Here is a 27,642-nt window from a genome sequence, read left to right as displayed (position 1 = left end):
TTAGGGAAAATGACTGTGGGGGGTTGATTTAGTCCCGCTATTAACTATTAATTACTGCTTCTGTGTTTAGTCATGTTTTCCTCATTAATTTTGTTGTGGTTTTCCCCTTGTTTTTGTCAGCTAACTTTAGCTATATGACAGGAAACTACAGAAACAAAAAAGGGAAAGCACATTATGTCTAGAAAAAAAAATGTACAGACTCATGCTTTAAAAAAAAACCTAATCGAACAATAGAGTAAAAATAATAAAGAAAACAATCAAACTTAAGTTTAAAACAAGTATTAAATATTCAGGATCATTGCAATGTGAAAAATGTTGGCTGTTTTATATGCAAAGGTACAGAAGATATCAAATCTAAGAGTATGTTCATGAACTGTAAACAGATGTAAACCGCCTTATGATAATATTGCCCAGTTAACTATGTAGTTTTATTTTTATAGTTAAGACCGGAAGTTGTGTTACTTTATTCTGGCTGGCTCTACAGCGACTCCCCCCCAAATCGCCTTATGGTTTAGACTTGAAGGGTTTTTCCATGTCTGCGGGAATTTATAACGGCAGACGCACTGAGAGACAAGCACCCGGAGTAAAAAGGCATTTTTCATCGTGAATATTTTGCTACAGTTGAAGATACGAGGCTCTTCTATCAAATTAAAGACAGACATCGTCCCCCGGTGAGTTGCCTCTCCCCAAAAAGAGAGGAGCTTCTCTTCAACTTTGATGCAGCGGATTTCCTCGTGTTCGACCGATTCATGTGTCACAGAAGGGCCGACTTCTGTCAAGTTGTGCCCCTTAAACTGTGTGTAAACGCACCCCACTCTGCTTTACGTAGTCTTAAGTCGGAATTTGTTAAGATATTTATTTTTATATTTATTCGTTTTAGTGGCAAGTGTGGCGAATAAATGAGGGCTAACATTTTTTAAGGCGTTAAAACTTCACGAGCGCGAGCGAGGCAACCGTCGGCTAGGCTCGTCCCGTTATACGGACTACACCCACTAGCTTGATAATGTCAGCCTTTCGACGCGCAAACTTTGGGCTTCATGAAGACCATTTGGGGGGGGGGGGGAATCTAGTGACTAACGTTAGTGTTCATTTAAGATACATTTTTAAAATTGGGATTTGACGCCTCTGACTTATTTTTTCCGTTGTGCAACGCTTGTGTAGCCAATATTTTAGGCGTTACATTTTGGTTATAGTTCAACGTAACGGAAGCCAACAACTCTCGGCGGGTAAAGCTAATTGCTCACAAGCTATAAGTGGGTTTCACTTTATGAGGACTACAAACGCTACAGCTCCGACGTTCAGTGGGTTTTACAAATTCTTATTTTTACATTGCACATTCTGTAAAGCAGATTACAGTTGTATATGGAAACTATCATTGTTCCTAATAATTTCTTTAATTTCCAAAACTGAGAAGAGTAGTGGTGCTAGTCGATTTGTATCCTGAACTGGCACTACAAAATAGCTGAGACTAAAATGTAATGGCTGCTAAAAGTATTTTTAAACCCATGCCAGACACCTGGCTGCTCTCCGTTTGTATTAAATGGCGTTTAGCAAGCTTATGTCAGTCGTGATGCACAGTTCTCCATTCAGTCAGGCTGGGGTGTATTATTAAACTTCACGAAGTTTAGCTTCATACCATTAAACCACACTGAAACTCCTACGTGTGATTCACACCAGAGAAACTCTTGAGTTGGATGTTTTCACTATCCTATTTAAGTTCATCATGGGTCATTACCATACTATTTCAGACTTGTGTTTCTAGTAAAGTATACCTAGTGCTGTGACACATTGCTTCACATTGTGCCTCCCCTGCTTTGTTTTCTGCAGTCCGTAGTAGAAAAAAGTAAAGCAATCTGGTTATGAATGGATGGGGTCCTCTGTAGTTCACCATCTGAAAATGATCACTATTGGATGTCAGCAAGAAAACTGTTGATTGGCATATTTCTTTGTCCTATCAGTTCTTTTGACATGAGAGTGCATGGTCTTTGTCATGTAAAACTTTTTTATTTTATGTGTCGCAGCTTAATGTCTCGATTGTCTTACAGCCTTCTCTCCTCCAGAATTGTTTAAAGTAGTGTTCTCACTGCACTTCTGCAATAGTTAACATGTGTACACTTAAGAAAAGTGGTTTTGCATGTTGTGATTGAATGGAAACCGCATCACTGTGCCTATGGCTGTTTTGGGGGTTTTGTGGCTTGTTGTCATTAACAGATTTAGCAATACTATTCCTTTCAGTGTTTTTCAGTGCTTTCCTTTAGTTGTTATTTCTGTTTTTTCTAATGTACAGTTTTGTCATCCACAGGACTAAATTTAGAGCTTGACAGAATAATCTTGTTCTCATTATATTAATTTGTCACATTTAGAAAATATTGTTGGCTAAATGTAACAGATGTTTGCTGAAATTAAATGGTAGTGTTTCTTGTCAGACTGTTGAGTTACAGAATACCAAAAACAATAAAAAATAAATACTGTGCTCAGACAGCAGTTGCTTAGAAGTTTTGACTTTTTGTAGAAATCAGCCTGGTTACACTGAAGCCATTTTTGCAACCCCTCCAATCAAGCTGAAACTATTGTATAAATGAATAGTGAGAAGGCCATAACTTTTATTTTAGGGTTTTTCATCCATAATAATTTTGGTGCCGTTTAAAGAGACTTGGGCCATTGTTGCCATTGTTATCAAATGGCCAAAAAATAAAAGGAAAATGCTTAAGATGCTTGCGTTGACTTTATGTGACGTTATACACAGTCTGGCCACCACCCACAAAGGCCTGTTTAACCCTCTAGTGCTGCATAGGTCTCTGGCTCATCCTGTGAGATCACTGGGCAAAACCCAGGCTACTTACGTACTTTATGTATATGGTTAATCGAAAAAATCAATAAGCGCAAATTCCTACAGCTAGACTGGGATGATAACGTCATGCGTCAGTGCAAATAGGTCTACATGCTTCCTTGTTCTAGATTTGGTCTTCTGTGACTGGAATCAATAGCTCTTTATAATAATGTCTCTGGTTTCACCCATGAACACTGGGGACTTATGTTACAAAATGTTTTCTTCCTTTTTTTTCAGGTCCTGTGGTAAAGGTCTTTCTGCCGTCCAGTGACGGGTTTTTCCTCTCAGCTGTTGAGTTTAATGAGGAGAGGAAGCAAAGATGCCTAAGCCGGTAAGGAACTGACAGTAAACTTCAAGCTGCTTTTGTCTACAGATTATTACAGTAATGCAGCGTTAGGGGAAGAAGCCAGAAAATCTGCTTATTTTTTTGCCACTTAAATCTGATTGTTTGATGGACATAATGTGGCTGGTTCAGGAAGTATGATATGAATCAGCCACGTGAAAGTGGCTTGTTTTTCTTCCCTGCTAGTTCTGCTCATGTAAACCGACTCTTTAGAGCTGCTTGTGAGTTGTCATAACAGTCGGCATGCTCTGCTACCGAAATCCTCATTTTGAACAATCTGGAAAGTGGCAGTTTCATCCCCACGGCTTCTCCCACTCCTCATACGCCTCTTTCAAGTAAACAACAGCCAGAGTGTGAAGTGAACTGCCTGGCCCACAGGCCTCACAACTGCAACACTGCTGCCATTGTTGCTTAAAGGGTGGAGAGAATGCCAGACTCCTAGGATGTGAACAACGCCAAAACAAAACCAATTTGATGCAGTCCCTTCATGGCTGTCTGCTTCTCACTGTTGCTGCTTTTCCATCATGAACAGACTTGGCAAGAGCAGGAAGTAGTCTGGGGATATTAAACGATGCCGAGTTATGCCACTTTTAGGTAGTCTACCCACCAATGATGCAGGTTTACTCAACACTGGACAAAGTCATGAGACAGCCGTCACCCTTATTCTAAGTGTTGACAAACTATTCATGTAGTAACTGTCAGAGAAAAGTTGACTTTCAGTTTCACTTCTGTCTTTCCGTGGCGTTTTTAATCATTTTTATCAGTGTATTTATTTAGCCAGCATTTTGGCATCCAATCAGTGCCCAACCCTGTGGTCTTCCCTGCACAGTAAGGGATTTATGGCAGGTATACTGTGTAATTTGTATTTTTAGTTGCCTAATTCGACTAAATTTGCATTCTGTGTTTTGCTTGGACAAAAATCAAAATCCAGTTGCTGAAGATTGCATCAGAAACTTTCCAAGGAAATGGCAACGAGTTCCAGGCCGCCCCACAAGTGAAACACATCTCTTGTCTGCCTCTTTAGGCAGTGGGTGTTTGTGTGTGTCCTTGGATGAGTTAGGAAGATACAAAAGAAGGACAGCCAGGCACTGATGTCATCCTTCACTTAACCCTCTCGTCCCCTGAGTCACCAGGGCAAAATCCCAAAAACGGCTTCTGGGACAGCATGCCAACTTTGCTGAGAGTGACGTTTGTGTCAAAGACAATATCTGACAGAGAAAGTGCAGCTTGTCGCAGGGAAGCGCTGACATAATAAACAGAGGAAACAAAAGCAGGGTCCACCAGACATGACCTCCTCTGGGACTAGTGTATGACATAAAAACCTTTTGGAACAGTCTCCTAAATCTGAATGTCAGTATTCATACGCAAGCTTAAAAATATTTGCAGGGGTCAGTGACAGCATTGGCTGACTTGGAAGAGAGTACATTTTCAGTCACAGGACTCTGCAGATTTTCAAAGTTTATTTTAAAACGGAAACAAATGTTTTTGTTCACAGTAAGGCTTTTACAGTCACCCATGTGGACGCCCCATTAAGTTACTTTTAGCGATAAAGTTGACACAATGTTTTTAAGAAAATGCACCAAGGCTGCAAGTGAGGTTTATGGTAATTGAAGAATCATTGATCAGTTAATATAGCTATTTTTAAATAGATGGTGATTAACTGATCATGAATCGGGTTAAGTATCCTTATACTCAGCTCTAATTGGACGATATGAGGAACATCTAATATCACAATATTTTCTGGTCATATCACAATACATGATATATATCACGGTATGTTCAAATAACCTCCAAAAACAAATGTTATTATTCACTATATAGTTCCCAAAATTGCACTGGTATTCAAATCATTCATTAAACTTTTTTTCTACTTTAAATAGAAAAATTTAGAATGAATCGAAATATCATAACATATAAAAATTGTAAAATAAAAAATGCAATAAACTCAAATGACAGAAACACAAGTCTAGACGGTGACTAAAAAAATGACTGACTAAGAACAGTCACGGGTATCACAGCTGGTTTATTTAACGTTTTCTTTGGTGTGTGAGGGGACGTTGACATGCGAGTTTAAAACAGTCTTAATTTTGCAGTGGATGACTTTTCAGCTGGTGGAATAAATTCATGGTAGGGCTGTTCGATATAACGATATATATTGGATGACGATATGAAAACGTCTGTCGTTTCGTTTCGTGGTGTCGCAAAATAAAATTTACGGCAATATTTTTTTCACCGTTTTAGTGGCTATATTAATTTCTTAAAGTTCTCTCTTTCTCTTATATTTAATATAACCACACTATGGACGGACAAGAGCCTGTTTTTATGCGTTGTCGTTAGCAACAACGACGATAAAACCATCGCGTGTCCGCTTGTTTATTTTCCACATAAACCTTTCAGAATAAAGCTCAAGATCCTGTTGAGACCTTTCAAAATAAACTAAATCACGTGAAAGAGTATGCAGAGTATTTACGGATGAGAAGCAAAAAGAGCCGTCAGGTGCTAAAAAATAAACCTTAGACTCAAACGTTAGAACAGGCTTTTCCCCGCAGCACGCCGTGTAATAAATACTCACAAAGAAAACGGCGGGCGTTACAACTTATGTCTAAAAATGTATAGTTTCATGCATCGGTTAAAACATTCGACTCCATGTACACGACGCCCAGCTGGAAACACTTCACGCAAGTCGAGCTGCCTGAGATTCACAGAATTTTTTATCGGGGCGATAGATGTCTTATATCGGGATATGAGATTTTGGTCATATCGCACAGCCCTAATTCATGGTAGTTTTACAACATGTTTTGCATATTACCGCATTTTGTTCAACATCCTCCTTGTGAAATCCAAACGAAAGTGAGTCTCATTCCCTCGTTCGTCTGAAACTCCCGCTGTCATCATTTTTTGGTTTTTTTCCCCTATCTGGTAGTATATAAACAAGCATGCTTGTATGCCAGAAGATGATAAAAAATAATATTCCGGTTTGGGGAATATTACGGTGGCAAGCCATTTTAACCATCGTATGTGGAAAAACTTGCGATACATCGAGTAGATATCGATATCGATATATATATATATATATATATATATATATATATATCGCCCACTCATAGTTCCACTGACACCTATATCCTACTCTTTCTGCCTGGTGTACTCTTTGTTCTGGGGGCAGGGTAGTCATGAGGGGAAAGGAAGAGGGCCCTTACTGGTTTCCTAGCTTGTAGCTGTTTTCCTGTTTGCTGAAGAGGTGGCCTGCTATATACTTTGGGGGGGCCCAGTCTACGTCAACATCCTGGCTCTGTCACAGTGAGGAGCAGAGATTTAAGAGAAAAATATAATCACACTGCTAAGGGGCTGTCAGGAGAGGAAGCAGTCAGAAGGATGGGGAATAATTTGTAAATGTGGGAAGCAGGAATTTGTGGTCCTCAAGAGATAGTCTTTAGGAATTTTAAGAGGTTGGAAAGCAAGGGGGGTTATGACAAGAGGATATATATGTATATATATATATATATAAGTACCAAAAGCTGTAGTTCATGGTGTAGCCAGTTTGAGGCCAGCTGGAAAAAACAAGTCAGTCCTAATAGAGTCTTGTGTTAAATTGCCTGGAATGTATTTCACAAACTACTGAACCACTTTTCATGAAGACACCAATAACACTAACACCAGCCCCGCAAGGGCTTAGTGTATGCCTGACTGGCGGCTAGGCTTGTGATACTGTCACATACACTGGAGTATTGTAAACCCTGGAGTTGGTGCTGGAAAAACTGTGATAACAGCACTTTGAAACTTTTGGACTTTAATTGGTTGGCTTAATTAAGACTTTTGAAATTGATGCTGACCCTATTTCAATTCGAAATCCCAGTATTACAATCAAATTAAGATGAGCAGAACCAGCAAAGGAGTCTTTCATTTTTACTAATGTGTTTTCAGGCACGTTTGGCACAGATGGCAGTTATTTCTGAAACTGTGCTAGGTCAATAATAAGTAGGGTAAGGTCCAGCTTTTATTTTCCCTCTATTGTATTTTCTCAAATTTCTCACTCTTTCGTACAACAAATAAATAAACAATACTTCCAACACAACATTCACCTTCTCTTCCCCCAAAGCAATAATGTTGTTGTTTGCAGGTAGTTTTTGATTCCTTATCTGCTCTCACGCCTCCTTCCACTCCTCCGTTGAGAACTGCCTTACTCTGCAGGGGAGGTTAATCAGAGGGACAGACAGTTGCTCGGAGCCCAGCAGGCCAGATTAGCGGCTCTACTGATTGATGTGTGTGTCTTAAGGCCTCTCAGCAAAGCTCTTCTAAACAGCTTACAGTTACTAAACAGCTGCACAAACAGCTAACAAGGGGCCCATTTGAGTGAGAACTTGTCTTTGCAATTGAAATTGAGAGGAGGATTTAGAAACATCCCAAAATGGCATCTCCCTTTAAACAAAACACTAATGATGGAGCTCTTGGATTCTTCACAACTTGTAAACTTAACAAGATACAGTGGTAAATATTAGAGATGGCACGATACCACTTTTTTATGTCCGATACCGATACCGATATCATAAATTTGGATATCTGCCGATACCGATATGAATCCGATATAATGTTTTTTAATCAACAAAACTGTTTTTTTTAAAATATCTTGCTGCATTTTGTATAAGTTCATACTCAAGTTTAAAACAACAACTACACTAAAGCTATTCTGTTATACCTATATGCAAAAAAAAAATATTTCATAGTTCAGCAATACTGATCAATCTAATAAACTTAAACCTACACCATCCTCCCTATTCTGGTATTTTAAAGAGTACTTAGCGTAAATATTAAGCAACCTAACTAATAGGGTTCCAACTCCCAGCAACAACAAAAATAAATAAATAAAAAATAGGGAACCACCCCTCACACTCCACCTCATGATGCTTAATCGACGTAATCAACCTTAATTTGATGCAGTGTGAAAAAAAATGCACAGAAATCAATTATTTTTCAAGAAATATTAAATAGATTCAACATCTTTCTTCAACAAAATTGCAGACTGCACAGATGGTACCTTCCCAAAGGAAAAAGTACTATAGCTTACTAGGGTATATATATTAGACTTAATAGTCACTATATACAGTAATGGACTTCTATTCATTTTACATCAAATTAAAACTTTGGGTGTAAGATTCGGATAATTATTTATTAAAAGCTAGACATTTTAAATGAGAATAAGAAAGAAAAGTATGTCTTTGTGCCCCCTTTTCCCTGTTCATGCCCTATCGGCCCCCCTGGCTAAACTTTGCTAGATCCGCCCCTGCACAGTTACCAGCCGTCAGCTACGTAGAAAAAGATCCTCGAGTAGAAAGTAATAATAAATAAATTCTAACAACAGCTGATCAAGCTTAAACGTGCTGCTGTTGTTCAGCCGCTGGTTTCCTCTTTCTGGTGCAAAGTGGGCCAAAAACAAACCAGAGAGACGGACTCGCGACAGAAAAGCCGATCAGCTGATCATTAAGCAGTTTCATGATTGAAGTAGCAGCCAGAAGAAGCAGTCGCTCCATATATCGTTTGGTAAGCTTAACGCAGGAATGCTTTACAAACATTCAGAGATGGACTTACACACTTGCTTTACTTCTCTCGGGGATAACTTTGTCGGAGATGAAATGCCGGGTTGCTAGCGAAGCTCCACATGCTATCCAGACCACCGACAGGTCCCGCATGCCACAGCCGCTCTATCACCTGATGCATACTGCTCCGACGTGCTAACGTTCTGAGGTGAGTTACGGCGTGTTGCAAGTTTTGTGAGGTGCTTTCGTGATATTTAATGGATCGGATTAAATTTTTTATTTTTCTCCGATATCCGATCCAGTAATTTAGGTCAGTATCGGACCGATACCGATACGTAATATCGGATCGGTCCATCTCTAGTAAATATTGGTGTCTGTATTATATTATAGCAGCACTCAGGTGTGCTTATTAATAGTATGTCCTCAGCAGTTAGTTAAATCACACTCTCTGTATGTGTGTTGTAATTTGACCCTCTCTGCTCTGTATTGAGCAGCCAGTCTGATCATGTGTGCTCATTAGTTTTTATAGATGAGAGCAAAAGCAGCGCAGTGCAATTGATAAAATTGTTACACTTTCAGTTATGACTAAATCATATTAATCAAAGTAAAATGATTATTGTGATATGGTCTGTTTCACAGATCATGCTCCTGCTTGTCTTTGAGTGTAGAGCAGGGCGATATGGCCAAAAATATTTATCACGATATATATTTGAAAATTTGCGATAACGATATAACTGACGATATAATTGATGCGAGACAAAATACAACTCCACAACATTACTAGTGCAAAAAGACAACCTTCCATTTATTTTCACTTAAACAAGAAGCTGGTTTTTATGTACATTAAAGCTTTATAAAAATGTAACAGTGCAAATGCAAATTCCTTGCTGAAAGTTTAACCAAAAGGCATTTCCAGTAGAAATGGGCTGACATATCCTGAGCATAACCATGTATAATATCCACTGAAGTTAAAAAGAGGTGCTTTGCAACATTAAACTGCAGTGTGCAGTACGTATTTTTCGGACCATAAGGTGCACGGGATTATAAGGCACATTAAGCGAAACAAAGCAGTCAGATAAATCAAACTTTATTAAACTCATTCTTCTTGCTTCCTCCACTTCTGTACCATTGATTCATTAATGTTGAATTCTCTGGCAGCTGCTCTATTCCCATGTTGTTGCAGTATATTAATGACTGACCTCATATTGTGGATTGATTATCTCAGTTGTTCTCCTGACTGAAGTTTGGTCCGTTTACAGCATCCTGCCATGCGACTGAATTTGTCTCCAACTATCAGGAACCTTAACGTTAACTTTTACAAGTGGAAAAGTGTTAGTGTTCGTCCTCCAGCTTCACTGTTTATGTTATGCTAACATAGCTGTGTCGCTAGCGATCACGTAGCACATCATTATATACCAGCTAGCCCAACTTCAGTAACCCTACAAACGTCACTGCTGTTTAGTTTCCTGTCTTCATTTATGTTGGAAGTGATAGCAGAGCTGTACGTTTGAATTTTTTCAGAAATCTCTCAGTCAGAACATGCAATATCATGCTTAGGTAACTAGCGAAACTAGCGTGCTAACTTCCGCTAGCTTCCTGCTAACTTCTAACTCCGTTAAATGTAATAAATTTTGTTTTCATGGATGCCTGGAAGTTAAACTTTATAGTTACACCTGGTAAAGCAGCAATGCTGATCGTTTTATTAAAGATGAAAGAATTTAGACAGTTTTTAACTCAGTGATGCTGCAGTGTTGTTTGACCTGAGAAATACGGGGTTTAGGACCCAGATTACTCCCAGATTTAAGAGCATCTTAGTCCGACAAATACGACAATAAGGACAGCCGCTTGCATGTTCTGCAAAAAATGTGCTTTGTCGTGTATCTGACGGACAAACACCAAACCAGTTCCACATCACTGAAGTTGCACCATTTTTACAAACCAATTCTGGTTCATCTGTTTCACTCAACAATCGGCCATGTGCGTATGAAAACAAAGGCACTGCGCATGCGCGTTTTACTCATATTCTATCGCGATATTTCATTTTCCTATCGTTGCCTAACATTATACCGGTATTACCGTGAACGGTATAATATGGCCCAGCCCTATTTGAGTGCACACCTTTCCAAATTGATTCCCCACCACGTGGTGAGGTTGTCATGTTCAGGCAACTTTCAATAAATATGAGTCAAGTTAAATATTTGTACAATTTTCCCAAAAGCTGAATTATTCTGTCAAATAATCTTGGTCTCAGTGTGGAGAATAAGCATTGTGACTTTTTTGACACAACTGATTAGGTCAGCTGGTTACTCCCAGCTGATTGCTTGACTTGTATATTTGCCTGTTCTGATATCTGGAAAGTTTTCATGATTGGATTATAGATTGATTTTTGGATCTTTTTGGGGGGGGTTTTAATGGGGAAATCACAACAGTGATCACCACACTTTACTTCCAATTATATACATTTTTCAATTTTCTAGACCACTTAAGCCACTTTTGTTTTGTTTCCCCCCCTTTCTTCCTGAATAAGAAAATCTTTAGCCAACATTGTTCCACAAGATTTTGCTGTCCAACCTCAGGCAGATCTTTCTCTGTCCATCTGTGCAGAAGGACGCTGTGCACTGAGGTTAAAGCTAGTGTCAGTGTACCAGTTTATCATTTATTTCATTATTGGCTCCTCTTAACACAAGTAAAATTAGTAGTTAATATTTTTAGGTCAGTAGTAAGAAAGAGAAGTGAAAAGAAGGAATGATGAGAGTATTAGTACTTCCAGTATAACATTTACTGGAAGCTTCTAAAATCTTTCCGCTAGATGTTGGAACTGCTTCTGAGATATGTCGGGCTCCAACTGGAACTTGACTCATCAAGAGGATATCCAGTGTCATACTAATTTTAGTGTTTATGTTGTGCTTTTAGGAACTTTCAAGGCCTGTCAGTTCACATGCTTGCAAGGCATCCTCTTATGGCAGTGTGATGGAATTGAGTACCTGGATTGTTGTGTTGATTGTTGTGAATGTCCTTTTTTTGGAATTTATTCCCATTCCAGGTCTTTCCTCAAATGCCTAACACTGTCCTTTTAAGGACAGGTTGCCCAGTCAGCGTATCTTGTGTCACCAAATAGTGTTGTTTAAGGACAGGCTTGCAAAAGTCACTCCTTCAAGGCATGTCAGTTGTCAGTGTCTGATTAGCTGTGTCATTGCTTTGGCATGTTGCTGTCCCTCTTCTCCTCCCCCCCACTCTGTACGAGAGACAGGATTAACTAACCGTCTGGTCCATAAAGGATTCCACCTCTTTCCGCCCTGTGGGTTTGCTATGTTTACACACACACACACACACACACACACACACACACACACACACACACACACACACACACACACACGCGTAGCACAAAGGTTGGCTCTATCGTGGCTGATGGCGGGCCCCACACAAACAGAGGACAACTCGCAGTCTATTCCAGTCCTTTGGAAACTCAAACTTAGCACTACATTCTGTATAACTTTTCTTATAAAGTCACCAAGGCAGTGAAATCAACACAAAGTTTATATTCAGTGAACCATGAATAGATTATGTTGCTGTGGTTACCTTGTTTGTGGCTAGATCTGTGCACCTGCAAGAGTAGATCCAAATCTTACTTGACTAGTTAGTTACAGTTATCCAAATGCAATTGATGTTCAGTAACTGGAAGAGGTTATTGTTATACAAAGGTTATTTTATAAGGGAGATCAGATCGACAGGCACACAGAAGTAAACAGTACATCAAAAAAATCAGTGAGTGTTCTTGTTTCTTTTTCATCTTTTAAAACTCTTAACCTCAGTATGTCCACATTAGTTTGTTTTAAAATTGAGTTATCTTCAGTCTGTTACTATTGTCAGTGTTGGGGAGTAATGGAATACAAGTACCGGCGTTACGTATTTAAAATACAAAATATGAGTAACTATTCCGTTACAGTTACAGTTTAAAAATGTGGTACTCAATAAATGGATTACACAGCGGTCTTTTCCTGTTTCATATGTTAGGCTGTCCCCTCTAGTTTTGGTAATTCCACGCCAGTGGCAACCCAAACAAAACACGCATTAAGAGGCTCTAATGCCTGTGTCTCAATCTCACAGCCCATGTCACCTCTACTTGCAGCCCACATAATAACGTGAAGAAGTTGGGTTTTTGTTTTTGTTGAATTATTGTTCAAAAAATTATTTAATATGAATGCAATAGGCAAAGTGTTACAGGCATAGCCTTAAAGAATGTAGCCTCACGGGCAGTGTAGCCCAGTTGTAAGTAAGCTATTAAGACTCGACTGTACACTGTGTTCGTGTTTTCCTCGTTACAAAATACATTTTGCGGCATGTAATCTGTAGTGGAATACATTTTAAAAGTAACCTTCCCAACACCGACTATTGTTTGAAGTATCTGCATTTAAGCAAAGCCAAGCAAGGTAAAGAGCTGGATATCAGTAGCCCCTGTTTCATGTAATATTATCCTTAGTGTCTACATTGAAATGTTGACAGGGTTGTGGTGTCATAAGTAGCTTATGTTATTGGATCCCAGCCATTGGTGTCAAGTTCCCATAGTGACCCCATTCATAAAGCATCCCTGAATCCCTCCATATTCTCCTATTAAAATACTGATCTTTTAGTTTGATATTCTTATTTTTAAGTGCTCTGTGTAGATTTCACGTTTCTTATTTTTGCCTGGTTGTTGTTTTGTTCTAGCTACTAATTGGAATTTTAGAATTCTGCTCATCCCTTCAGTATTTCCTGTGTTATCCCCCCTCTTAATTCATGTTTTGGGTCATTTTTTTTGCTTTATTCTGGTAAACATGTGTTTCTGGTGTCTTCCTTCCTTGTCTTATTGTTACCCTCCTGTGCCATAATATGTAAATGGTCATCAGTGTAGTCTAGCTTCCCAAGCCAGCTGAGAGGCTCGGCAACAGTCGCCTCAAGGAAGTCGAGGTGACTGTTGTTGTGATTTAGTGCTATATAAATGAAATTGAACTGAACTGTGTTCTCAGCTTGTTGGAGTCTATTTGTTTTTTGTTTGTTTTGTTTTTTCTCTTCCCTCTCGTGATGGATTTTGTATTTTGGACTGAAAACACTTCCCCCGGTGTCAATAGAAAACTCAATGAACTGCAGCACAGACATTTCACGTTCCATAAATTTCAAGCCGCAACCACAAAAGAAGAAAAGGATGGATGTGATTTGTGAACTTATAATCTTAATTCAGTCACTAAACATAGTCAAGTCCCATTCAGAGCTTCTCTTCATGTTTCATCTGTAGTCTAGGATAGTAGTGATAAAGACTTTTCACTCCACACAATAATTTTTGAAGGCTGGATTTGAAATTTTACCTGTTTGTACAGCAATAAGCAATCTCACTGTGATTTGCATGTTTTACTGGTCTGACCCCTGGAAGTCAGTAGCACATGCTCCTTTAGTTTTTGTTGTTTAATTGTGGTTGTCAAGCAGCTTTTAGATACGTTATTGCCTAATTGTGGCAGTAGAAGCCAGAGGATTCTGCATACATATGCAAAATCCTCCTTGAATGCATCTTTAGCAACAACCAAGTAAAATTTCAGTGCAAAGCAGACTAAATTTGTGTTTTAGTGCAACAAAACATCATGCAAGATATCTATATTGTGGGCATGTCCTGCAGTATTTATTGGGTAATTAATGTGGTGATCCAGCAAGATACATTATGGGCTGAGTTCCATGTGGGGGTCCAGTTATGTGCTGGTTTCATGGATTATTCATTGCAGGGATATTGAGTGAAAAAGATGAAGGCAGGAGAGTGTGTCAAAAACAAGAGGGGAGAAAAAGGAATGCAAAGTAAGCATTCCTGAGGTTTTATATATAAGTACTGAGAGGAAAAGGATGGTTCATTCCCTCAGTTTCTTCTTCTTCTCATCTACAGCAACAACGCTGTAATTTAATGTCGAAAGGAGTATACCCCAGATCATCTCTCAAACTTCCTGTTGCGCTTCATAGCCACGCTCTTTTTTTCTTTTCTATCCTCCCTTCACGCTCTTGCTAAACTTTGCTTTTTGCACCCCGCCTCTCAGCTTGCTTCTCGTCTTCCTCTTTACTCTGTGTTTTCCTCCGTCTCTCTTCTCGTCCTGTTAACTACCACTGAGGCAATGCACGGCTCAATGTATGAGTAGGTGTGGGAGGAAGGATGTCAGATGCCACGGAGGTCAACCCTGCTCTGTTCTGTGCCATCAGCTGCTTCTAGGCCTACTGCCAGTGCTGCTTAAAGAGGAACAGCCAATGACTGAGTTTTATCCTCTGCTCCACCCCAACAGAGGTCTTTGCCTTGAAAAAGTGTGGCTTCAGAGGGTAGGATTGAAAGGATCTGACACATTGCCCACATATGGGGGAAAATGTTCTTCTATTGTCCTCTTTAGAAATTCTGCAATTTCCTGGAATATTTTTGCTCAACTGAGGAAAAGTTGGACAGCAGCACTTGACATGAGTTGTCAGTAGTACTGGTGCATACATGCAGTGCACCACATCCTGTATTCTAAGAGAACCATAACTATTGTGTGAAAAGTAAAGGTTGTATAAAAAAAATACTTTTTGCCAGTATTGCCTCAGTGTTTTGTGAGCCACCTCACTTTATCACAACCAGTATTCAACTTCCATCTGTTTAAAGTAGTGTACAGTTTTCCCTTCGTGTGAATCTCTCACTTAAGATGGTAGCACAAGTTTTCAGTAGGATTTAAATCATGAACGCAAGTGGATCAAGTTATCATTCGATTGCTTTGCTGACTAGTTTAGACTAGTGGCATAGTCAGGCACATGAGATGAAGTGTGCGCATAAAGTGCATAAATTCTTTGAATGTTGCACACTTTTTGTACAACAGTTTGAAGAAGCAGTCTTTCAGAAGACTGGTTGATTGGATAAATATAGATAGATATGCTTTTTTTCCCACCTCCCTAGTGCTTCGTGAGTTCCTCTGACTCTCATCTGTCCGTAACACGCTTAAAAAAATTGTTCTTTAGGGATTCTTGACCTGTTCTTGCAGTTAAAGTATTTGTCCAAACTTATAGGTTTAAGTGGTATTTAACTGCCTAAAACAGGAGCAGAAAAAAGGGAATAACACGCACACATGAATAATTGCAACTTATTTTCATGTCTTCACTTGTGTAATATTTGCAAGCAAAGTGAACTTCCTCCCCTTTTTTTCTTTTTTTCCCCCCCCTAGATCAATGTCCGTGTGACCACCATGGATGCAGAGTTGGAGTTTGCAATCCAGCCAAATACCACAGGAAAACAGCTGTTTGACCAGGTGAGCAAAAAAAGTATTGTGAGGACAGAAACCTGGCACGTAGGAGTGTGGGTGCTTGAGAAGTTGACACTTTGTTTCCTGTATTCTTATGCTGTCAGTCCCCACCTCCCAGGACAGGAATTTTTGGTGTCTTCAGAAAGAGTTTAGTCAGTGCCAGAATAATAAGAAATGAAATCAAAAACGCTCCCTATAACAGTTTGTTAAACAGGCAGAAGATAAATATGATTTCTTTACGTTCTAACAGTCGCCTCCCTTCTCTCTTAAATGTCTCTGCCACTTACCACAGATCACAGATTTGTACTTCTCAGACATCAAAGAAAAAACGCTATCTAAAGGAAGAATAAACTGTGAAAATCCATTTTTCTTTTTTTTTGCTTTTAGGTGGTAAAGACTGTGGGCCTGCGAGAGGTGTGGTTCTTTGGACTACAGTATGTGGACAGTAAAGGCTACATCACATGGCTGAAACTCAATAAAAAGGTAAATATCACTTTGTTTTGTGGGAAAGTAGAAGCTTGGTCTATGTCCCTACCCTCACCTATCATCACGAGCTTTGGGTAGTGACCGAAAGAACAAGATCGCAGATACAAGTGTCGGAAATGATCTTTCTCCGAAGAATGGCTGGCCTCTCCGTTAGGGATAGGGTGAGAATTTCGGCCATCTGCGAGGGGATCAGAGTAGAGCCGCTGCTCCTCCTAATTGAAAGGAGCCAGTTGAGGTGGCTCGGGCTTCTGACTAGAATGCCTCCTGGGTGAGGTGTTCTGGGCATGTCCCACCGGGAGGAGACCCCACAGCAGAACCAGAACACAATGGAGAGATTATATTTCTCAGCTGGCCTGGGAACCCTTTGGTGTTCCCACAGAATGGCTAGAGGAGGTGGACGTGAGGTGGGGGTCTGGGCTTCTCTGCTTAGGCTGCTGCCCCCGGGACCTGGCCCCAGATAAGGGGAAGAAGATGGATTGATGGAGAAGCTTAAAAACAAAATTCCATTATTAATATTATTATTAATTTAAGCATGTGGACTTCAACTGATTTTCTTAAATTGTTTGTCGGGGTCTTTCTCTTTAGCTCTCACTTTCATGTTTCCTCCAGTGTCTGTGTCTATTGTTTGTCTGGTATTTGCCTAGAAGCAGTACTGTGGTACTGAAGCCTCAGATGTGGTCTTTCAACAGGCTTCTTCTTTCACTCACCCCAAAACAATCCCCAGTCCTAGCACCCCTGCTATTACAGTGTGTCTCTACATTTCCAAGTGTGCATTACAAAAAAAATATCCTCATGCTCAACAAGCATGTGAGCAAGACAGACAAAAGGCAGAGGCTACAGAAAAATAGTATTGAAAAATTCCAGTACATAATGGAGCTATTATTATTTTTTGAATCCAGGTGACCCAGCAAGATGTAAAGAAAGAGAGTCCTCTGCAGTTTAAGTTCAGAGCCAAGTTCTTCCCTGAAGATGTCTCAGAGGAACTAATCCAGGAGATCACCCAGAGACTCTTCTTCTTGCAGGTAACTCCACACACTCAGGACACCAACACTTTTAGCAAATAATTAGTTTTTCAGTTATTTTCAAAACCTCAAAATATCACATTTTTATGTTACTATTATCTAGCTTGCTCTGTTCTCAGCATAAGTGCTAACTAAATCTTACAGTCTTGAGTACATTTAGAGTCACGCACACATTTTTCTGCCAGGTGAAAGAGGCCATCCTGAATGATGAGAACTACTGTCCCCCAGAAACGGCTGTGTTGCTGGGTTCATACGCTGTCCAGGCCAAGTATGGAGACTATAACAAAGAGGTGCACAAGGCTGGGTACCTTACTCATGACAGACTGCTCCCTCAGAGGTAGGCATTTCACATAAAGTTTAGCATTTTTTACTAGAGATGGACCGATCCGATATTACGTATTGGTCCGATACTGACCTAAATTACTGGATCGGATATCGGAGAAAAATAAAAAATGTAATCCGATCCATTAAATATCACGAAAGCACCTCACAAAACTTGCAACACGCCGTAACTCGCCTCAGAACGTTAGCACATCGGAGCAGTATGCATCACGTGATAGAACGGCTGCGTTAAGCTTAACAAGCGACTGCCTCTTCTTGCTGCTACTTCAATCATGAAACTGCTTAATGATCAGCTGATCGGCTTTTCTGTCGCGAGTCCGTCTCTCTTGTTTGTTTTTGGCCCACTTTGCACCAGAAAGAGGAAACCAGCGGATAAACAACAGCAGCACGTTTAAGCTTGATAAGCTGTTGTTAAAATTTATTTAATATTACTTTCTACACCAGGATCTTTTTCTACGTAGCTGACGCTGGTAACTGTGCAGGGGCGGATCTAGCAAAGTTTAGCCAGGGGGGCCGATAGGGCATTAACAGGGAAAAGGGGGCACAAAGACATACTTTTCTTTCTTATTCTCATTTAAAATGTCTAGCTTTCAATAAATAATTATCTGACACCCAAAGTTTTAATTTGATATAAAATGAATAGAAGTCAATTACTGTATATAGTAACTATTAAGTCTAATATATATATATACCCTAGTAAGCTATAGTACTTTGTCCTTTGGGAAGGTGCGATCTGTGCAGTCTGCAATTCTGTTGAAGAAAGATGTTGAATCTATTTAATATTTCTTGAAAAATAATTGATTTCTGTGCATTTTTTTTTTTTCACACTGCATCAAATTAAGGTTGATTACGTCGATTAAGCATCATGAGGTGGAGCGTGAGGGGTGGTTCCCTATTTTTTAATTTTTTAATTTTTGTTGTTGCTGGGAGTTGGAACCCTATTAGTTAGGTTGCTTAATATTTACGCTAAGTACTCTTTAAAATACCAGAATAGGGAGGATGGTGTAGGTTTAAGTTTATTAGATTGATCAGTATTGCTGAACTATGAAATATTTTTTTTTGCATATAGGTATAACAGAATAGCTTTAGTGTAGTTGTTTTAAACTTGAGTATGAACTTATACAAAATGCAGCAAGATATTTAAAAAACAGTTTTGTTGATTAAAAAACATTATATCGGATTCATATCGGTATCGGACATAAAAAAGTGGTATCGTGCCATCTCTAGTTTTTACATATATATATATATATATGATTCTGGTGTCAGCCAGAGTAACTGGATTTTGACTTTCATTTTTCAAAATCTATATCTTTGCCTGCTGGAGTATTTATGATTTCCTCTTTGAGGAAGCAATTCTGTGCTGTTTGACATTCCTTCAGATGAACATCATTGTGTGTGTGTGTGTGTGTGTGTGTGTGTGTGTGTGTGTGTGTGTGTGTGTGTGTGTGTGTGTGTGTGTAGAGTCCTGGAGCAGCACAAGCTGACTAAGGAGCAATGGGAGGACAGGATACAGACCTGGCACGAAGAACACAGAGGAATGCTCAGGTGTGTGTCAGACCTTTATCATGATGAAACCCTTGTAGACATGTTTGGATTTGCCATAAAGTACCAAAGATTTAAACCCACTTAACTTAAATTCGAATGTGTGCTTTTTTTTCTTCTTCTAGAAGAAAATGTACGCTAACTGAATGCTATTGTTTTGAACATGTGATTGTGTTAAATTTCTAAACATAATATAATATAATATAATATAATATAATATAATATAATGCCTCTTTTTCTCTACTCTAGAGAGGACTCAATGATGGAGTATCTTAAAATCGCCCAAGACTTGGAGATGTATGGAGTCAACTACTTTGAGATTAAAAACAAGAAGGGCACACAGCTATGGCTGGGCGTGGATGCTCTTGGACTCAACATCTACGAACACGAGGACAAGTAAGGAATATACATAATCCTTGGAAAAACTAATTTTCTGACTAATTCTACAGCTATTAGCCTTGTAGTGCTGATAGGTTTTTTTTTAATCTCAGTATGAGGCCAGCATTTTGACGTTACCAAGTGGAAGTTTTTGCATGAATCTCCTCACACAGACAAAGAGCCTCAGAGCTGCGGTTTGCAGTTGGTTGCTAAACAGCAACAGCCTTGAATAGTGAGCAGTTGGAGGCGTTACTACACAGTGTGTCACAATCATAACAACTGATAGATGTGTGTCGATGCGCCTGGTATACCTGCTGTGTTACACAGCCTCATCACAAGATCAAAACTCGTATTGAATTAAATATGAAATGGAAAAAAAACGTCAGATTTTCTAGAAGCTTAGCTGACAGGAACAACTGTGCAACCCACTCTGGAAACATTTAGTGGGGTGCTTTTAAAAACATGAAAATATTAATATTTATTATTATAATATTTATAATGTTTGAATCTTGAGTGTGGCATTTAATATATTTAAGAGATTTTCAACAACTTTAATGATCCAAACTTGCTGACAAAGGGTTCATATACCCAGTGGATTTTGGTTCATGGGCCCACGGAGCACATACTGTTAAACTCAAATCAATTTGATTTAATCAGACAGACCCCTCTAAAAAAGTGGTTGTTTAGATCTGATGTTGTTAGAGTTGTGATGTATTTTATGGGGGAAAATACATCACAAGTGTATCTAGCTGTGTGACATAAATGGTAATAGGACATGCACAATGTCCAAAAAGCTTAGAGGAAGCAAAGATATTTTCGATAAGTGAGAGGTGGAGAAAGTCTCTGTGTCTCCATTGTAGTAGTCTTTCCTGTTCCCTTCTGGTCAGATTTATTTCCCCTCTTCGTGAAGGACAGATTTAATCACTACTCCTGTAGCATTTCCTCTCACTCTCTGCATCACCTTTGTTTATGTTATCTGAGGACAGCTGCCTTCCTCCTTCTCTCGTCCAGGTGACGGGTGAAGGGGAAAAAAAAAATGATGATTGCGAGATAACAGCATAGTTTTTTTTTTTCTCTCTCTGTTGGCTGCAGCTTCCTCACTGTCCTTCACTTTCTCTGTTTGTTTTCTTTTTTCTTTATTATTACCTCTTGTTCACAAAGCATCTACCTACTACTACTCGAATTAGTGTCAGCCAGTGAGCGTGACACCTGATACTGCCGCTATTCTCACACAGACCTGAAAGACGCTTCAGTGTCATCATTTCCTGTAAGCTGGTCTGTTTATACTGGGCACCATCTGCTGGCTGAATTTTATACCACGTGGTATTGGGTTACTTTTAACAGGCTGTTAAAAGTCTGCACAATTAACCAGTTTTTTGCTATTTCATCCAGATTGACACCAAAGATTGGATTCCCCTGGAGTGAGATTCGAAACATCTCTTTCAATGACAAGAAGTTTGTCATCAAACCCATCGACAAGAAAGCACCTGTGAGTGTCGCACTCAGTCCACAAATATTCATCCTTCAGCTTTATATAAATGCTTCACACGCTTCTGTTTTGCTCTCTTTTATCCATGCCTTTAGGACTTTGTGTTTTATGCCCCACGTCTGCGCATCAACAAGCGCATTTTGGCATTGTGTATGGGTAACCACGAGTTGTACATGAGGAGAAGAAAGCCCGACACCATCGAGGTGCAGCAGATGAAAGCTCAAGCCCGGGAGGAGAAGCACCACAAACAGATGGAGAGGTACTGCAGAGGGATGACTTGGCCACATACACATACATTTTTTTTTTTTTTGTTCCATGTCATTATGCAAAGCTATGCATGGGGAGTGTGCTAGGACTTGATAACATTTGATTATCACTTTCCCATTAAAACAAATGCACAAAATTGTATCAGACCAAGGCTTACACTGATGACGAGTCACTGCTACAGCAGAGCATTTCCATTAGAGGGCAGTGTCTCCTCTGCTACACAAAAATGAGGCATGTTCATGTATTCATTCTGAAGCTTCATTTAACTTTATTCAGATCATGGTGAGAGTACTTCATCTATGTATATATATACAGTATTAAAATAGATGTTTCATAGTTAAAATATACACACAAAGTGATCTGAAACAGGTAATCTGCAACCTTCTCAGGGCCCAGCTGGAGAATGAAAAGAAGAAGCGAGAGCATGCAGAGAAAGAGAAGGAAAGGATAGAGCGTGAGAAAGAAGAGCTCATGGAGAGGCTGAAACAGATTGAAGAGCAGACGATGAAAGCTCAGAGAGGTATCCCTTTTTCTTTTTCATTCTCTCATCATTTTTCTTACTGTAGCTCTTACTTCCTCCTTCCCTCCTGTATGTCAAACTGGAGAATCTCTCTAGGGCTTTAGATCAAGACCAATTACATATTTCATTATGTTTGTGTGACCAGAATATATAAAGATTGAGCAAAGCTTTTGTGCTTTCATTTTTCTTTTCTTTCAAATTAAAAATACAAACTTATTTAGAAACCCATTTTTCAATAGTTGAAATAAGAGGAAACTTTCAAAACACAATAAGTTGCGCTCTTGCGGCTTCTGTTTTACATTAAAGTCTTCAGTTGCCATCACCAGAGTTCATTCTGAGGTTGGACTCTGAATGTTTACAACATAAATCGGAGCTTATTTATGACACGTTCGCGTCTGCTCTTCCGCAGAGCTTGAGGAACAGACTCGCCGCGCCATGGAGCTCGAGCAAGAAAGAAAGAAAGCGAGGGAGGAGGCTGAGCGGCTGGAGCGAGACAGGCAAGCAGCCGAGGAGGCCAAGGCGGAGCTGGCCAGACAGGCTGCAGACCAGCAGAAGACTCAAGAGCAACTGGTGTGTGTTGTTTGACTGATGCTGGGAGCAGTGCCAGACTGTCATATGTGTATATGCTTTATGCTCCTGCACTTACAAGGCTCTGGTGTCTGTCTGATTATTTCGGATTGTTTGAAGCCATAGATTGTTCTGTATGAGTAACAGCAGGGACTGCTTTCATTGCAGGCTTCTGAACTGGCTGAATTCACAGCAAAGATCTCTCTCCTAGAAGACGCCAAGAGGAAGAAAGAGGATGAGGCCACAGAGTGGCAGCACAAGGTAACGCAGACTTCATTGATGACTTCATGCACCAGATGAGATAAACATGTGGAAAACTTTCCAACTTGTGCATGATGTGACTGAATTTTGTCCAGCAGTGGACACTGAAACAATTAAATTGGTTAATTTTTAATATTTGTCATCATAATATTTGTAAATCAAATGGTATGGACTACTACACCCACTGTGATGGAGGATTAGAGTGATCGGGAATCCTGTGTTACATGGATCCATACAGCATACCCATCGCTTGTCTTCCACATCACTCATAATCAGATGGTGTCTACATTTTGATTGGCTTCACTAAACATTTGTTAATATTTACATATTTTAAAAAGCGTGTTTTTAATTAATCTAAAAAATCTAAATCTTTCCCCAACTCCTTCCTGTAATGAGTTTCTTTTACAAATAATCGTGCAGTTTTGCATAGATGGGTCAGTTCATGATGGATGCAGATTAGGCTTAATGCCACTGTGATTATTTTTGGTCTGATGGCCTAGATCTTTAACCACAGCTGTTTTGTGTGGCATCCTTTGCTCTCACCTGTCTAGCGTGACTCTGTGAGCTGTCTGTCCTAATCTCTCCTTCCTCGTGCCTCCACCTGCAGGCTCTGTCAGCCCAGCAGGACCTGGAGAAAACCAAGGAGGAGCTGAAGACCGCCATGACAGTGGTGCCAGCGCCTCCGGGCGGTCATGCTGAGAACGAGCACGATGAACACGATGAGAACCACGCAGAGGCCAGCGCCGAGCTCTCCAATGAGGGCGTCAGTCATGTTGACCTCCGCAGCGAAGAGGCTCGCGTCACTGAAGCACAGAAGAATGAGAGGGTTAAGCAGCAGCTGCAGGTAGGAGCAAGAAGTGAAAACCTTTAGGGCAGGGTTAAAATGACAACCCGTTGTTCAGATTTAGCCTCCATAAGAAGCCTGATATTACTCTTTATCAAAACTAGTCCTATATAAAGAAATTCCACCACTGTGGTGTGCATCTTGCGCTGAAATGAAGTCTAAAGCCAAAAATTGCCAGATTAATTTTAGAGCAAACTTATATATATACAAAATAAGCTTTAGTTTCATGTAACCAAAGGAGGTTTGCGATACACAAACAAAAAATAATATCATCTCATTGTTATTTATAACAGCAGTTTTGTTGCAAAGAAGAAACACGGGCCAAGAAATGGCAGATAAGGGTAAGATGAGGCATACGTCTGTGTCCGTTCTTCTTTAAACTCCTGCTTGTCACAGGAGATGTGCTGGCTTATACTGCAGCCTGGCTTTAAAACAGACTTTCTAGAAATGAAGTAATCAGATGGATAATGTCCAACCTAATCATAGTTTTTATATTGTTAAGTAAATTCCAAAGACTGCTATGAAGCCTGGCTACTGCATAGGCCAGGACTAATACTGAAGCTAATGCAAGAAGAGTTAGAATAGTTTTACATAAAGAAAGGCAGGAACCTCACATCCAGGCCTGCACTTTGTATCGGCTTCCTCCAAAGACGACTGCTGAAGGAACAGACTTTGGTCCAACCATTGCTGATCCCTGCTTGTGTGTTGTTTTCAATACAGCAGAGACAAACACACTTTTGATTTAGTTGTCAGTGAAGACTAAAGATCGCACACAGAGAACCAAAAGCTAAAGATAAGTGGCTTTGCGTCAATCAGATGTTTAGTTTTGAAATGGAGCGTGATCCCGTTTTCTCTTCCGCACACGTCCTGTTTTGTTTGTCTTGTCTGCAACGTCTGTGCCGCCCTGATCATCAGACAGTTTTCTCTCCTCTTGGCTTTAATTATTATTTTTTTGGTTGCGTCTTCTCCTCCTGTTCTTTCGCCCTCCTCAACCTGTTATCCTCTCTTCTCTTCTCATAGACATTGAGTTCAGAGTTGGCCGAAGCCAGAGACGACACCAAGAAGACCCAGAACGACGTGCTGCACGCCGAGAACGTGAAAGCAGGCCGAGACAAATACAAAACTCTGCGGCAGATCCGACAGGGCAACACGAAGCAGCGCATCGACGAGTTCGAGTGTATGTGAGAACAGCACCTCAGGGTTACCCCGCTCTCCTTAACGGCTGCTTGATTTTTTTTTTTTTTTTTCTTCTTCATGGACAACTGACGCTTCCGTCCTCGTAAGCCTATCGAGTCTCCCTCAACACCCCCCCAACACCCAGGCTGTCTCAAGAAATCTTCTTATCCAATTTTGCCAAAGTCCTGCTCCACTTCCTTATCTGAGTTTGGATTTCTCCCTGATGTGGAGCTGCATACACGCCACTCTGAACAAGCAAATTATCGTGTTGGAGAGATCATCTCCATCTCTTACTCGAATGGGGGAAGTGAAACTGTAAAAACCAAAAATGGAAGCAGTTGGAATTTTTTATTTTTTATTTTTTTTGGGTAAACATGGCCATAGAGCGATTTTGTTGTTGTTTTTTTTTCTTCTTTCGCTTGAAAACTTTGTATGCAAAGCTTTAGTATGATTCTATGTTTCCAGTTAAAAGATCTTCTGTCCTCTTCTTGTTTTTACGTTTCTTCCTTCTGCTTTTGTTTGACTCGTTTTATTGATGATGCCCATCCTTTTAGTTGTCTGTTGAGGCCGGGTTTAACCCCAGGTTTCCAAATAAGGACTGGAGTTTAGGGACAAATTAGGTTATTGTTTTCATTCAGTGTCAAAGCACTTCTATATTAGCATGTCAAAGCATATCACCTGGTAGATGTTCTAACACTCTCACCATCTCTAAGTCGTTAGAGAGAATTTAACTCTACTTACTAAAGTCAAACTATAGTTTAAACATGACATTTATAGATTTATACAAAAAAAGATAACACTGCAGTATTTTAATAGTGTCATTACAGGCTAAAATCAATAATTGTAATTTTTGATATAAGATATTTCTGTGAATAAAATTGAACTGACCCTCGTAGGGCAAAGAGCCACCCAACTTGTCACATGGCAGGTTTTGACGAACGAATGTAGCAAAGGTAACAAAGGGAAAAACAAAATGTTTTTCTTTAAATTTACAGAAGTCATAGGATATCAACTTGTGCCACTTTGAGCTCTCGCCCTCAAGCTTAAAAGTATTGTGAATATAAGCTAATTGGTAGTGTAGGCGTTGCGTCCCAGTGTTTAATTCCCAGTCACCATAGATGGTTTTCTCTGCCTGCCAGCTCACAGAGGATCCCAGGGACCGAAAATAAGGACGGGCAGAGGAACCGCACTGCAGCCGAGCCTTTTCTCCGTCTGTCCAATGGTGTGTGTGTGTGTGTGTGTGTGTGTGTGTGTGTGTGTGTGTGTGTGTGTGTGTGTGGGGCTATGGAAGCTGAGGCCTGGCACCTCTCTGGCTGGGGAGCTTATGAAAACATCTGTCTCAGTTCGGGACAAATCTCTACCTCAGTAATAATAACATTGGTGACTGACAGTCAAACACTTAGGATGCTCCCTCCCTCCCAAAATAAAATTAGAAAAAAATGAACAAAAATAATTTTACTTGGTTACTGTTACATTTTGCGGCATTGCTCCCGGGCAGGCTACGTGTTGTCAGTTACTTTCTGGCTGTATTTTGGTTACGATTGCTTGAAAATATTGAGGATTCCTGTGAAATCTGGTTAGAAAAGTGTTATTTTTTACATATCAAGCTAGTTTTACACAGCAGTTTCTCCTGGCCTTGCTCAGATGTTTGTTTGTTTTTTGTTTATTGCTTTTTGTTTCCCCCCCCAAAAAAAAACTCCTAAAAAATGAGGAAGATGAGTGAACAAATGCTGCTGATAAAGGTGTGCTCTGTGCAGAGCGTAGGTCAGTCTGCCAGGGTCCATTGAAGCATTCAGGGTCTTCTTAGAAGCGGCGAGCGATGGTGGGCTCGGTCCACAGAACCACTCTGAACTCCAGAGGTTTTAAAAGGCTCTCATGAGTTAAAGAAGCCCAAAATGTTGACTTCAAGGAGACAGTTTCAGGATGTGCAGCAGAATAATGGGACTGAGATGATTTACTGGAAGCTCTTAGTGCAAACAGACCTCGCTATCATGACTCATGGAAATCAAGTAGAGGGTAGGTCAAAAATTCCCTGAACTCTTTCAATTCATATCCAACATAAGACAACAAATGGAGTCCAGCTTTTGTGGTGTGGGAAACATGTTCCAGGGTGCATTTTTGAAATGAGTAAACATTAATTTTATTTTGTTTTTGTTTTTTTATTAACAATATGATGAATATGTTTATAGTATGTTATTGCTATACTTGACAGCTGGTGTAGGTAGTTTTTCAGGAGGGGGGGGTTTGTTTTGTTTTTAATGCCCTGGAGTTTTGACGGTAACGCATTTGTATGACATAAGCCTGTCTTTTGTGTTTAACTTCAGTGTCCATTGTTACTATTGTGTTTGCCATAGCAGGTGAAAGAAATGATCCTGCGCTTCCAGCCCATATTTTTTTTTTTTTTTTTTTGGTAATGTGTTCAAAGACCGTAAAGCAGCAGCACGCATCGTGTATTGGCCAGCTTCACTGGAGGGGAAAACTCTTGCTGACATCTCTCCCCCCCCCCTCCACATCGATGCTACAAGGCTTCAGTTTGACTGTTTTTCTTCACAGCAGCAGTTATTGGCGCATCTGTCCCCTCCAATGAAGCCGGTGTCTGTGATGACGCCTGCTCTGGCACCAGCTGTCATGTTTTGCTTTGCTTTTGTTTTGGAGTCCCCCCTCCTCCTCATCCTTATGTTCATGTTAGTACTCCGTAAGATAGAAGGCACAAGTGGATTTTGGTCTATTTCATTGGTTCACAAATAAAAGTTTTAAATTTTCA

General features: G+C 39.9%; 1 protein-coding gene across 2 annotated transcripts; it reads left to right on the top strand.

Annotated features, from left to right (window-relative positions):
- The first annotated feature begins 481 nt into the window (after positions 1–481).
- LOC147302456 (radixin-like) lies at positions 482–27,642 on the top strand. Of its 2 annotated transcripts, none has more exons than XM_086284579.1 (15): positions 482–671; positions 3,068–3,161; positions 15,907–15,990; positions 16,372–16,467; positions 17,370–17,492; positions 17,678–17,829; positions 19,296–19,379; positions 19,626–19,772; positions 21,147–21,243; positions 21,339–21,502; positions 21,900–22,030; positions 22,440–22,600; positions 22,766–22,858; positions 23,466–23,702; positions 24,723–27,642. In XM_086284579.1, exons 2-15 carry the CDS (start codon positions 3,150–3,152, stop codon positions 24,885–24,887), a joined length of 1,746 nt encoding a protein of 581 aa, XP_086140705.1. In that variant the 5' UTR covers positions 482–671; positions 3,068–3,149; the 3' UTR covers positions 24,888–27,642. The 2 variants fall into 2 exon arrangements, with proteins under 2 accessions (XP_086140705.1, XP_086140706.1); XM_086284580.1 differs by lacking the exon at positions 482–671 and adding an exon at positions 1,070–1,301.

Source organism: Aulonocara sp. 'chitande type north' Nkhata Bay, linkage group LG23 (assembly GCF_057382095.1).
Source record: "Aulonocara sp. 'chitande type north' Nkhata Bay isolate Kocher_YH1m ecotype deep benthic linkage group LG23, A_spYH_male_GT1.1, whole genome shotgun sequence".
NCBI classification, from domain to species: Eukaryota; Metazoa; Chordata; class Actinopteri; order Cichliformes; family Cichlidae; genus Aulonocara; species Aulonocara sp. 'chitande type north' Nkhata Bay.
This window is presented reverse-complemented; position numbering and strand designations above follow the sequence as displayed.